At 38.0% G+C, this 13,490-nt stretch overlaps 1 protein-coding gene across 2 annotated transcripts; it reads left to right on the forward strand.

The window, feature by feature from the left end:
- The first annotated feature begins 7,103 nt into the window (after positions 1-7,103).
- On the forward strand, positions 7,104-12,381 carry LOC131629856 (zinc finger BED domain-containing protein DAYSLEEPER-like). 2 transcript variants are annotated; one of them, XM_058900656.1, is made up of 2 exons: positions 7,104-7,291; positions 8,468-12,381. In XM_058900656.1, exon 2 carries the CDS (start codon positions 8,489-8,491, stop codon positions 12,200-12,202), a length of 3,714 nt encoding a protein of 1,237 aa, XP_058756639.1. In that variant the 5' UTR covers positions 7,104-7,291; positions 8,468-8,488; the 3' UTR covers positions 12,203-12,381. The 2 variants fall into 2 exon arrangements, with proteins under 2 accessions (XP_058756639.1, XP_058756640.1); XM_058900657.1 differs by having other exon boundaries at positions 8,472-12,381.
- Positions 12,382-13,490: the final 1,109 nt, after the last annotated feature.

Genomic DNA, 13,490 nt, shown 5'->3' on the forward strand with positions numbered 1-13,490 from the left:
TTATTGAGGTGGACTTTAATTAGTTTTGGGCCTTTAGTTTTATCCATTAGTATTATTATATATAGGTAGTGTCTTTGACACTTGAGAGGCATCAATGAAAATCAAAATTATCTTTTAATTCTATTTCTTAGTTTGTTTACTTGTTTCTCTTAGTTTGTAAGCCTTGTTAGGGTTAGCATTTAGCTCCCTAACATCTTCTCTCTGTTTAATAATGACGGTTCTTCTTATAAAATCACTATAATTCAAATATTTGATGTCAGTCACTGATTTAAACACTCCTAATCGAATCGAAGTGTAAGTCAAATGTAAAGAGACATACTTCGACAATTTAATCAAAGCAATCATAAAAATTGTAATGACAAAATGCTTGTTTATGTTTCTTTGTATTTCTTGAACCTAGATTACGTAAAATGAGTTAATTGATGCATTTGCCACACTTTGCTTGATGGCTCAAACAAATAGACAATTGTGATAGATTAAAATAACTAAACAATTTCTAATCTTCAATTTGAAAGACTAGAAGCAAGAGGATGGTTGAACTTTAGAATGAATTTTTTTAACATTAGAAAATTATTATTAAACAGTTACGACAATAAATATTTGATTGCATGAACAAGTTTTTAAAGAACTAGAAAGAGGAGAGCATGAAAAGGTAAGCCACAAAACATATCCTTTTTTTGGTCTTATCTATCCTCTTTAATCCGTATTAAAATTAAAGAGAACAGACATGAAGCATAACTTAAATATTTTTGTATATTACAGATGTTCTGTTCATAGAAATCAAAGAGAATAAAAAAATTGCGATGAGATGCAAAACTTTGTGGGTCTACGTGTTTATATGTATGAAGCTGATGATTCTGCTGGCAGCCTTTTTAATGTTTAGACGACGGTAATACTAATGAGCACAAAAGTCTGTGGTAATATTCTTCAAACTCTTTGATGTTGATGATTAACTTGAATACATCTCAAGTCTTGTCAAACCCAAGATTTCATTAAAGTGTTTATATGATTACTATATTTGACAAAAGGACTTGAAGCTTCAGAGTGTGAAAGAGAAAAAATGTGAAAGCTCGGTTGATCGTGTATCTTTAAGTGATTAGTGTATTATAAAGACACAAGGGTGAATTCGTAAGTCGAATGACTAATACACACACATTCAAAAGTATTTTTGAAGCCTATAATTTCAAATAAAATCACCAAACATATTTTTGGAGCCTAGACAGTTAAATTGGAAATTGTCAAATGGATTAAGAGAATTCTCTAATCCATTAGAACAAACATCTAATCGATTAGATGAAGGAGATGTAAGTTCATAATCGATTATGAGAGTGTCTTAATATGGTAACTACTCTTTATCAAAACCTTTCAATTCGAGTAACAATAATTGATTATTGCAAGTGCATAGCTGATTAACTAATCGACTAGGCTCTTTATTTTACCCATGAATTGTTTTCTAAAATGAACCATTTATTAGTCTATAAATAGTGGGCTTCCATTTTATTTTAATTATTGATCAGTGCAGTTTGATGCATATTTTTCTACTATTATACTTAGACATTTCTTTAGTTTGTTTTATTATTCTTACTGTTCTGGACTGGGCCGAGCAGGCCCAGCTCTTCTACCCAGCCGAGCAGGCCCAACACGTTTGGGCCCATTTCCTTAGTGGCCGTTACGGACTTGTCAAGAAGACCACGTAACGCGTCGGCGAAAGATTCGGTCAACCTCCTCCGAATCTTATGCCACGCTCTTCCCAGAACGTGAGTCACCTGCTGACTCAGCCCTAGAAGAGGGTGTTCTGGCAGTTTCCTAGCACGTGGGCCTCCAACTAGATTTGGCCCAATTAGGAAACCTTGGCCCAGCGCTGGGGGCTATAAATACCCTCTTTCACTAGAGGGTCAGGTATCTATTCTTCGCTTCTTAAACCCTCATTCTCTCTGATAGCTGCTGACTTTAGCATCGGAGAACCTTGCAGGTACCCCCCACCTTGTTCATCAAGCCAGATCCAGCTGCCGCGACAATCCACTCTGATCAGGTCAGATCACTTACTATTTTATTGTGTTTTTATATTTTAGATTATTTTGGTCTTTATTTCATTTTCGTATTTTATTTTCACCATTAATTGTTATTTGATACCTTTTTACTGTGCAGACCGTAACTTGAGATACGAGAATCAGATTGACGTGTTCTGAGATGCGTTGGGAAGCTAAGAGAAAGAGCTACAAATTTTGTGTTGAAGTCAAAAGTTGATTTGGAGTGATAGATATTCAAATAATTCATTGAAGTTTTAGACTTTAGAAGTATTTAGTTTTGAGCCGATTTTGGACTGGGTTTTTTTTATGTTTTTCCAAGGCAAAATCTATTGATTATAGGTTCCATCATACTTTGAGGTTATAATAATTTTATTCCTTTCAATGGTGTTATGTGATCATAATTTGCTTAATTCGATTATCATATAGTAGTGTTGATTTAATTCGATTGTTGTATATTCCTTAACCGTTATCATGTTTGCGTAGCTTATTCGTTACCGTGTTTGATAGAATTGCGTTTGCTTAATTCGCGAGAGCTTAAATTTGTTTGCTTAATTCGGATAATAGAAACTTACATCATATAAAATAAGTTGCGCTTGTTCGTGGGTTTTATAATTGAATAGGAATAGATAATTCACTTAGGAGGTTGGAATTATAATAACCAATGATAATCCGCTTAGGAGGTTGGAATTATTAATTTCCCAGCTAGAGATTTGTGGATATGTATCTACGAAATTGTCATTGATTTAATTAAGTGTGGTTCTCTTTAATTATGTGTATTAAAAACACCATTCAGTAGAGATTTCAGAGATGCGTCTCCAAATTATTTTTTGGCATAAACATATTGAACGCATTTGGAGATGCATCTAAAAAAAATGAAAGAGTAAACCCAAATTTCCAATTTTTTTACCCTCACCCCATAAGACGGATAAAATAAGGGAATTTCTTAATGCAATTTCTAGCACACCACGCAAAAATACCCAAATGTATCCAGATTCCGAAAATGCATCTTCGGACGCACTAAAATGTCCCTAGATTCAAGAGATGTATCTTCAGACGCACCAAAAGTATACACATTGTTGAACAAGACCCTAAATTAGTGAAAGGAATTATCAAGAGATGCATTTACATAATATTTTATTAGTTGCATCTCTGGTTACATTAGGGGTGACAAAATGGGCCTGGCCCGCGGGGAAAGCCCGTTTTGCCCGCACTTTTACGCGGGGCGGGGCAAGGTTTTAGGCCTGCCCCCTTTAATGTGTCAGCCCCACCCCGTTCCATTTTGTTGCGGACTTTTGCGAGCATTAACTTTTTCATACAATTTTACTATTTTTAGGCTTAAAATGTTCAATGTCCGCGGGCTTTCCTCGCCCTCACTTTTTTGCAGGGCGGAGCAAAGTTTTAGACCCGCACAATCAAATATGCCCGCCCCGCACCATTTTTTCGCGGGCTTTTGCAGGGCGGACCAAACGGGGCGGGCATGCCCGTTTGGCACCACTAGATACATCTCTGACATCCTTCCGTAGATGTATCTCCGGACGGTTTTGTCTCAAATGTGCGTCATCATCCCTTCCCTTCCCTCACTTTCAGATACTCATTTCAAAATCCATTTTCTCAAAACACTCCCCAACCTCATTGTAGGAAACTTCATCCAAAATTATCAAACATAAATCAACCATCACCAAACATCAGTATTCAAGCTTCATCATTCAATAAGAATTAAGTTTTAGAGAGAATTTGTAAGTTTTTTTTTTGAAATTTTTTAGTTAATGTAAAATACTCTAGAATTTGAATTCTAGGGTTGAAAATTGAAAGATTTTAAGTGTTTACTAGCTTAGAACTACGATAGAAAGTTTTAGTTAGGTTGTTTTGAAGAACAATGACATTTTTTGAGGTCCTTAGACCCTGCAAGCCGCCATTGACGCTGAATAAGGTTGCATGAATTTTTGGAGATGCATCTCTGGAAATTTTCAACAAATATATAAAAACTGGAGATGCATCTTTGAAATAAGTCTGTGTGCATTATTTTCCTTTATTTGAACATGAGCTATTTTGTAACGCTTGTTTTGTCCTTTTACAGGAGTTATGACTGAATGACAATCCAGGTTAAGACATGGCAGGGTTGCACATCATGCTTAAGTTCAATGGGAAAAGAGTCAAGCATCCCAGGCTCTTTCTACCTCTGGACAGTTTGTGGCGGAGGTGGCGTCGGGCTCTGAGGTTCATGTTTTTCCGCCTTTTTCTTTGTCCACGCATAGTAGACGAGGTTCTTCTGCTCATCCCTCCCCGCCTCTATCTTCACGTAGACGCATGAGTTCACCTATGTCGTTACCTGAGGTAGGAGAGGCATCACAGTCCCAGGTCACACATGAGGTACCCCAGTCCCAAGCCACATCGACGGTACCTGATGCATACTAGCCCCAATCCCATGCCACACCAACAGTACCTGATGCATCCCAGCCCCAGTCTCGTCCGGCACCTGAGGAATCACAAGCATCCCAGTCCCAATCTCAGTCCTAAGCCTAAGACGACGAGGCCACACCAGTGAGTTTTCTAGGAGGGGCCTTCTGACTTATAATTATTGCCTCTTTACCCGGACCATGTTTTCAAACATATCTGGGACAGAGACACAAAAAATGGTTGGAACTATTAATTTTAAAAAAATTGTTTTGTTATTAAGTTTTGTTTGTTTAAATCATTCATGTTAAACCATGTATGCTAGAACGTGATCCGCTAAAAATCATCAATCATACGCAGAAGATCAGTCGCCTAGTAGATCCCAATGAAACATGGTTCTAGGAAGTGTTGTAGCTATCAGGGTTGCAAGATTTGACCCTGACTGGTTATACTACAGTTAATCACAGTATGATTAACGCTTTTGTTGAGAGATGACATGCAGAGACATCATCGTTCCATCTACCGCATGGTGAGATGACTATCACACTAGACGATGACGCATGTCTTCCGATTAGGGGAGATTTTTATATCATGGGAAGTATGGCAAAGAAGAGGGACTGAATTTGATAGTAGAATACCTAGGAGTTGAACCAGAGAGTGCCATGAAAGAGCTTGACAAGACATGCGGGGGATCATGCTAGGTTTAACTATTTGCAAGAGGTGTTTGAGGATGATATAGAGAAAGTACAACATGCTGATGGTGATGATGAGCAGGTAGAGCAACACATAGCATATGCTATGAGAGTATACTTGTTGTATTTGGTTGACATTGCCATTTTCGTCGACACGAGTGCGACTTAAGTGGATGTCGTATACTTCCGGTACTTTGAGGTATTTGAGCGGATCCATGAGTACAACTTGGGGCCGCTTGTTTGGTCTACTTGTGTCGTAAGTTATCTAAAGGTTGTAGGTGGAAGGCGAAGCAGATGACCAACATCATCACACTTTTGACGGTAACATTTCTTGGTCTTATATTGATTTTGTTAATTATTGCAACACTGTTACTAACTAATGATTCTTGTTTTTTCAGGCATGGTTCCTACAACATTCCCACGCATCCTCGGTTTTCACTTGATCATACTTATAGTGAGAATAAGTCGTGTGCTTCTGCATTCGACTGGCTCAAAGGAAACCAGGCGACATATTCGTTCAGGGTGTATATTGACCGCTCGATATTTCATGATAAGCATTTCCATTCTTACGTCGACCATCGTGTGACGATTCCATTTAACGAAATTGTATTATACTCAACATGGTTAGCTTGCAGGTCGCGTAAGACGACTCCTTATCTGTCTGAGCGCATCATGCGCCAGTTCGGCTACTTGCAATACTCTCTTAGACATCCAACTGTGTCTGCTCCTCCCCTAGTGAAACGCATGGATATGGATGTCATGTTTGATGATTATGAAAATCATCTGGTATCAAATGAGGCACGAAGTACCATAGCACCTAACGGTTGAAGCTACATGGACGGTTACATCTGATGGTTCTTCCAGATGTCTCATCCATATTTGGTACAAGATGCAATAGGACACCCACCTAGGCCATCTCATCAGGAGATTCTAGAGAAGGAGTAGGCTATGGCTGATCATGCTCATGATGTCTTTCCTACGTGTCGATGTATCATGGAGATTGGGCAGACAGGTATTGATGGAGGACTTTTTCCCGATGGCTCTAAGGCGAGATGTGTTATTGATACTATGATGGCAGAGGCTCGGGAGGCTCTGCAGTACAAAAGGCAGCGCAGAAACGCGGGGAAAGTGTTTGTACACTTGATATATTTTGGATTGTATTTTGTTATCGATTTTGGTGTAACTTTTGATACTCTTGATACATTTTTTAGTCTTGACTATTATTATCTATGTTAGTTGTTGTATTCATATCGTCATCATAGTCGGATATGAGAAAATGTTTTGACGTTTTACATTTTGTAGTTTTCATATGAAAATCATTGAAAAATAAATTGTGGAATTGTCTGCATATATTTCATGCATCTCCAAAACATTTACGAATATGCATCTCCAAAATAAACTTACATTCACTAACAAAATATGCGTTCGAAGATACATCTCCAAAAACTAAAAGGGTTTTTTAAAAATTGAATAGGATATTTCTTGAGTATAAAGTCATCGTGAATCTGCTAAGAGAGTGAGAGATGCAATTATGCAGAAGGATAATCATGGTTACACTAGTTTGACCTTAATCCGTCAAATTCACTTACTTATGGCCAAGCACGGCGTGGTGATTCTAAAGCATATGTTTCGGGAAGCCAATATCATTTCAGATGATTTTGCTAAAACGACGAGAGTTTTGCAGAATGGTTTTTGCATCTTTGAAGATCCTCCCGAATATATCGCGAATTTGATTCTGAAGAACTCCCTTGGTCTAGCTATCTCTAGAGTTGTAGCAATGTAGTTTTTTTTTTTTCGATCCTCTTGTTTATTAAAAAAAAAATTACCTAAAATAATTGCCCAAGACTTAATATTAATAAAGTAAAAAGCAAACAAAATAAAATATGGAACCAATAAATCTGAATATATTTTCCCAAAAATAAAGAAATTGAATAAAATAAAAAAAATATTGGACCTTGTTCTATTTTATATCTTTACAGGACCTTATCAAAACACAACGAGCCATTCTATCCCCTCTCTAACTTTAGGTCCAATTAGCATCGGGTTCCTTTCCAAGCCCAATCTCTTTCTCTCTCCTGTAAAACCCTAGATCTCGCTTCCGTCGCGCCGGAAGCCCTAGCTTCCGCATTCGGCGCCGCCGTGCCGCGTTCCAGTCAGATTCCGTCAACACAGCTGGTAGATCTCATACTCAAATATTCTGATTTGTCAATTATTTTTAAGAATTCTTTTCATCTGAATCCTTTTTCACTTTTACTGAGTTTCTCGATAATCGCTTTTGTTGCAAGTCGTTATTAGTCCTTTTCAGCTTCGCTTTCTCGAAATTGTGTTTGGGTAGTTTTTAGTTTGAAACTAGTAAGATCGTTCATGGATTGCCTCTCTTTTTGTCTATCCAATTGTAGTGTGATATTTATATATATAGTACTGATTGGTTGAAACTAGTTTTGAGTTTAAGCTTGATTTATTACATCATGTGGACTCTGGATACTGGGAAGTGATTGTGATCTATATATTTCTGTTGGTTTGTTCTTATTGAGATGGGCCTATACGACCCATCAATGGGCCCAATTATCCTTTTGGTTCAGCGTTGTGTTTATTAGGGCTTAATTACTTGAATTCCAATTCCAATGTGTTACGTTTGTTTGTGACTCTAATTATGTCGTAGAATTAAACTAAATACACACTTGGATAAATAATCACAAATTTAAGGATTGTGGGTATTACTACTATCGTGTCCTTGGGTTGGGCCTTATCATTTTGTTAGCAAATTCAAGATGGAATTTTGTTTCTTTCTCTGAAGATCAAATGTGATTCATGTTAGGGATAAATGATGACAACATTTTTATGTTGTTCATTCATCAATATCTAATCATGCTTTCTTTGGACTTTTTCCGGATGACATGAAATATGTATTAGAGTGGGTTCTCACTCATTGAATAAATTTTGTGTTATGCTTATGCATGGCACTTAGGTTAATATGTGACTTTCCCCCTACAGTTTCTACTGATGGGAATTTAACTCTCAACTTATGCTTTTCCATAACTGTTCTGCTTAAATTGCATGCTTTATTTCAATTAATAGATTTGTTGCTTTGGATATTCTGTATTACTTTCATTATTTCTTTTCATGTAGTTCTTGGCTTCCTTGCTTTTGACATATTCATTATAGAGAAATGCAATATATGTTTAGATGTTTATGTTAATTTAAAGTTTGTACATTTTTCTTGTGATGGTTTATATTTTGATACCTTATGCTCGGCTGATGTCATGTTATCTCTTCACACACACATATATCTGTGTGTTTGTAATTGTTAATTGTAGTTGATGACTTAATTATTTATTTCTTCCGGGTAAGGCAGGAGGACATACTAATAGGATGGCTACTCTTGAAGAAGGTGAAGTGGTGGCGACCCCTGATGTAAAAGATGAATCAATCAATACCGACAAGATGGATGTTATTGAAGAAGACAAATTAGTGGCGACCCCTGTTGTAAAACAAGAGCCAAACAGTCCTGGCTCTCAACCTGGCAACGATCTTGAAAATTCTGAAATTCTGTCTAACAATAATGTGGAAAATTTGGAGTCACAGCCCATCAAGGATCTCTGCGATTCCGAAGCACACCCTAATGAAGGACTTTCTACATCTGAATCCCTGCCTACCGATGGTGTTGCAGATGAGTTGGACAACACAAAAGAATGTCAGAAAAATGAGCTGGAGAATTCTGAATCACTGCACAACAACCAGGTTGGCAAAGCTGGGGCTGCTGAAGACAACCAACCAATTGATTTGGAGGCAACACTTGATACGCCGCTGGACAACTCTGAAGCTGCTCCTGGTGATCTACTTGTTGGTTCTGAAGCTACTACCGACAAGAAGGCTTCCTCAGGGGCACAGCCCAGCAACCAGGTGGTTGATTCTCAAGCATTGCCAAACAATGCTGTGGTTAATTCTGAAATGCAGACAAGTAATGAAGCACCTCACAGTGATGAGGCGGTTGCATCTGAAACACAAAATAGAGATGAATTGGTTGAATCTGAAAAACAGCACAACAACGAGAGGGTGCTTGTATCTGAAACACAGCACATTGATGAGATTATTGTTTGTGAAGCACAACACAACACTGAGGTGGTTGTATCGGAAACACATGGCAATGATGAAGTGGTCATGTCTGAAGCACAGCCCAATAATGATGTGGTATTGTCGGACTCACATCTGAGCAATGAGGTGGTCATATCTGACTCACAGCCGAACAGTGAGGGTGTTTTTTCTGACACACAGCCCAGCAATGATACCGTCATACATGAATCACAAATTACTCATGACGTGGTTGTGTTTGACACAGAGCCCAACAATGAGACTGTCAGTCATGAAGTAGGGGTTTGCAATGATGCAGTTATGTATGACACAAAGCCCAACAATGATGTAGACATGTCTGACACGCAGCCCAACAATGAGAGTGTCATGCACGAAGCAGGGATCATCCATGATGCAGCTGTGTCTGGCACACAGCCTAACAATGAGGTAGTCATGTCTGAGACACAACCCAACAATGAGACTGTCGTGTATGAAGAACAAATCAGTAATGAGACTGTAATGCACGAGGCACAAATCAGCAATGATGTGGTTGTATCTGAAGCTCAGCCTGAGAATGAGTTAAGCAATTCAACAATGTATCCCAACAATCAGATCTCCAATCAAGAAATTCTTCTTGATAGTCATCAGTTTTCTAATCTCCATATGATTCCTGAAGATCAACTGCCTCAACCTGAATCACTGCCTAATGCTGAATCGCCGCATAGCTCTGAACCAGGAGCAGACAGTCACAACACAGATGTCAAACCAGTATCCCATAATCATTTGCAAGAGTATGATACACTGCCGAACAACCATCTGGACCATCATGAGGCACTGGCCAACCATCAGTTGGCTAACTCTGAAACACTGCCCCATGATCAGCTAGCCAATTCCCAGATGATGACTCACTACGACCTGGCAAATAGTGAAACATTTCACAGCAATCAGATCAATTCTCAAGCACACTATGAGATAGTCAATGCTAACGATTTTCCCAGCTATGAAATAGTAAATGCTGAAACTCCACTAAACCATGAAGAACATACCCCAGAGACACAGCCAAATAAGAGGAGGAAAAAAAAGTCTATAGTCTGGGAACACTTCACCATAGAAACAGTTAGTGCTGACTGTAGAAGGGCATGTTGCAAGGAATGTAAGCAAACTTTTGCCTACAGTACTGGACCTAAAGTTGCTGGTACCAGCCACCTTAAACGGCACATTGCCAAAGGGGCATGCCCAGCTCTTCTGCGTAGTTTAGATCCAAATCAGTATGCCCCGTATACCCCGCGTTCAAGGGGAAGTGGTGCTGGCAATGCTAGCAGCAATACACCAAAACGGCGTTATAGAACTGCTAGCACACCTTACACGATTTTTGATCAAGATCGTTGTCGTCAAGAGATTGCTAGGATGATCATTATGCATGATTACCCCCTTCACATGGTTGAGCATCCAGGATTTGTTGCATTTGTTCAAAATCTGCAACCCCAGTTCAACATGGTGACCTTTAATACTATTCAAGGAGACTGTGTCGCAACTTACCTGATGGAAAAGCAAAACCTTATGAAGTATTTTGATGAAATACCAGGACGCATTGGTCTGACCCTGGACACGTGGACCTCAAGTCAATCTGTAGGGTATGTGTTTATCACAGGACATTTTGTTGATAGTGATTGGAAGTTGCAGAGGAGAATTCTCAATGTTGTGATGGAACCATACCCTGATTCCGATTCTGCGCTCAGCCATGCTGTATCTGTCTGCGTTTCTGATTGGAACTTGGAGGGAAGATTATTTACTGTTACATGTAATCAGCCACTGACTGAAGGCACCATTGAGAATCTCAGACCTCTACTCTCTGTGAAGAATCCACTTATCTTCAATGGCCAGTTGCTAATTGGAAGTTGCATTGCCCGTACTTTAAGCAATGTTGCATATGATTTGTTGGGCTCAGCACAAGACATTGTCAATAAAATTCGGGAAAGTGTGAAATATGTGAAGACTTCAGAATCACATGAGGAAAAATTCATGGATCTTAAGCAGCACCTTCAGGTACCTAGTGAAAGGAGCCTTTTTATTGATGACCAAACCAAATGGAATACAACATATCAAATGTTGGTTGCAGCTTCTGAACTGAAGGAAGTCTTTTCTTGTTTAGACACTTCTGATCCTGATTACAAAGGAACCCCGTCTGTTCAAGATTGGAAGCTTGTTGAGATCCTTTGCGCATACTTGAAACCCCTTTATGATGCAGCAAACATTCTTATGACACCAACTTATCCCACTGCTATTACATTCTTTCATGAAATTTGGAAATTACATTTGGATCTTGCCCGTGCTGTTATGAATGAGGATCCCTTCATTAGCAACCTTACTAAATCCATGCATGAAAAGATCGAGAAGTACTGGAGAGATTGTAGTCTGGCTTTGGTGATTGCTGTAGTTATGGATCCTCGTTTCAAGATGAAGCTTGTTGAGTTCAGTTTCACAAAAATATATGGTGAGGATGCTCATGTGTATGTCAAGATTGTTGATGACGGAATTCATGAGCTGTTTCATGAGTATGCAACCCTTCCTCTGCCACCGGCATACACGGAAGAAGGAAATGCTGGAAGTAACATGAAGATGGAAGGATCCCCTGGAGGAACTTTGTTGTCAGATAATGGTCTTACAGACTTTGATGTCTACATCATGGAAACTTCTACCCATCAGACGAAGTCTGAATTGGATCAGTATATGGAAGAATCACTATTGCCGCGAGTGCCAGACTTTGATGTATTAGGTTGGTGGAAGCTAAATAAACTCAAGTACCCCACACTGTCTAGGATGGCTCGAGACATATTGTCTATTCCTGTTTCTACTGTTCCTCATGACTCCGTCTTTGATAAAACGAATAAAGAAATGGATCAGTATCGAAGTTCCTTGCGTCCAGAGACAGTGGAAGCACTTATTTGTGCCAAGGATTGGATGCAGTATGGAGCACCTGAATCTTCAACTGCACTTGTGAAAATGGAAATCTAGATTTCATGCTGTGATGGAAACCTAGATTTCATGTGGTTGTACCCGTTATATTTTTAGGTTCTCTTGTATTTTACTTTTAGCTCAGTTCTCTTTTAGGCTATATTGTAATATTTGAGAGATTATTTGGATGATTCATCTTGAATATTTAAATTTTAAACTATGATCTAGCTTTTCTTTTAGATGCTAGTTACGGCTTGTTCTACTGTTTTCTTACATGACTCAGCTCCTATTACAATTAAGAGATTGTTAGAGCTGCTAATAGAATTCACATTCTGTTCATTTATGTTCCATCTAACTGTTCTGATTGTGAGTTTTGCTTCTTTTGCTTTTCCATCAGTTTTTTTTGGTGATTTTACTGAGACTGCTTTAGTGGGATAGAGTAATGCCGCGATACTCTTTTCTTTTCCATTAGTTTTTTTTTGTGATTTTAGTCGCAGGTTTTAATTCACCCCCTACTTCAGATATCCTTGCAAAAGTTGCTCACTTTATGCTTCGAAAAAGGTTGACCTATTCATGTTTCAAGGTTATAAGCTGATTTTTTTTTTTTGTTGCTTAAATTATAGTATATGATAATAAGATATTTTTACTAACTTGACATCCTTTAACTTCAAGTTATTTGAAAATTATGTTTCAGTTGAAGTAATTTTCTACTGTTTTCCATTGTGGCATTTTAATTATTGTGTTTATGATAAAATTGATAAAATTAAAACCATGTTTATGACATGATGTTGCTGGCTTAATAAAGCAATGATACTGTGATGTGTATTTGTCACATGATACTCTTATCTCATATACGTTGCTAGTTTATTAAGTTCAGTCTATAATGACATTCTTATCTCTTTGGATTAATCTAATATACTAGCATGAATGACATATATTTAAGTCCATTCTCATTTCCTTTTGAATATAAAAAGTTCAATTTCTGGATTATGAGACACACCTCTACCTAGTCTCTCCATGCATAGAATTTGATCAAAGGAAGCTTCTGTCTACCGTGTTAGTTGAAAGAGCAATGCTGTTGGATACGCTCACAACTTTTTGGTGCAACTAGGGTTTTGTATTTAAGTAATTGAATCCTTAACATACAATTTCTATTTGTAAAATCACTTAAGTTAATGAACTAACGCATTGTAGCTTAGTGTGTTTGGAGTTTCCTTTTAAATCAGATTGGTGTAATGCATTTTAGCTTAGAGCATCTCCAATGGTGGTATTTTTCTTTGAGTTCTCCAGCTGGACATTAATATAATAATTAAATATTGAAATAATTTGTCATGTCATAGTAGAGTTG

Source organism: Vicia villosa, unplaced genomic scaffold (genome assembly GCF_029867415.1).
Source record: "Vicia villosa cultivar HV-30 ecotype Madison, WI unplaced genomic scaffold, Vvil1.0 ctg.000621F_1_1, whole genome shotgun sequence".
NCBI classification, from domain to species: Eukaryota; Viridiplantae; Streptophyta; class Magnoliopsida; order Fabales; family Fabaceae; genus Vicia; species Vicia villosa.

Coding starts and splice junctions, on each gene's coding strand:
- LOC131629856 (XM_058900656.1), top strand. CDS start 8,489: ATGGCTACTCTTGAAGAAGGTGAAGTGGTGGCGACCCCTGATGTAAAA.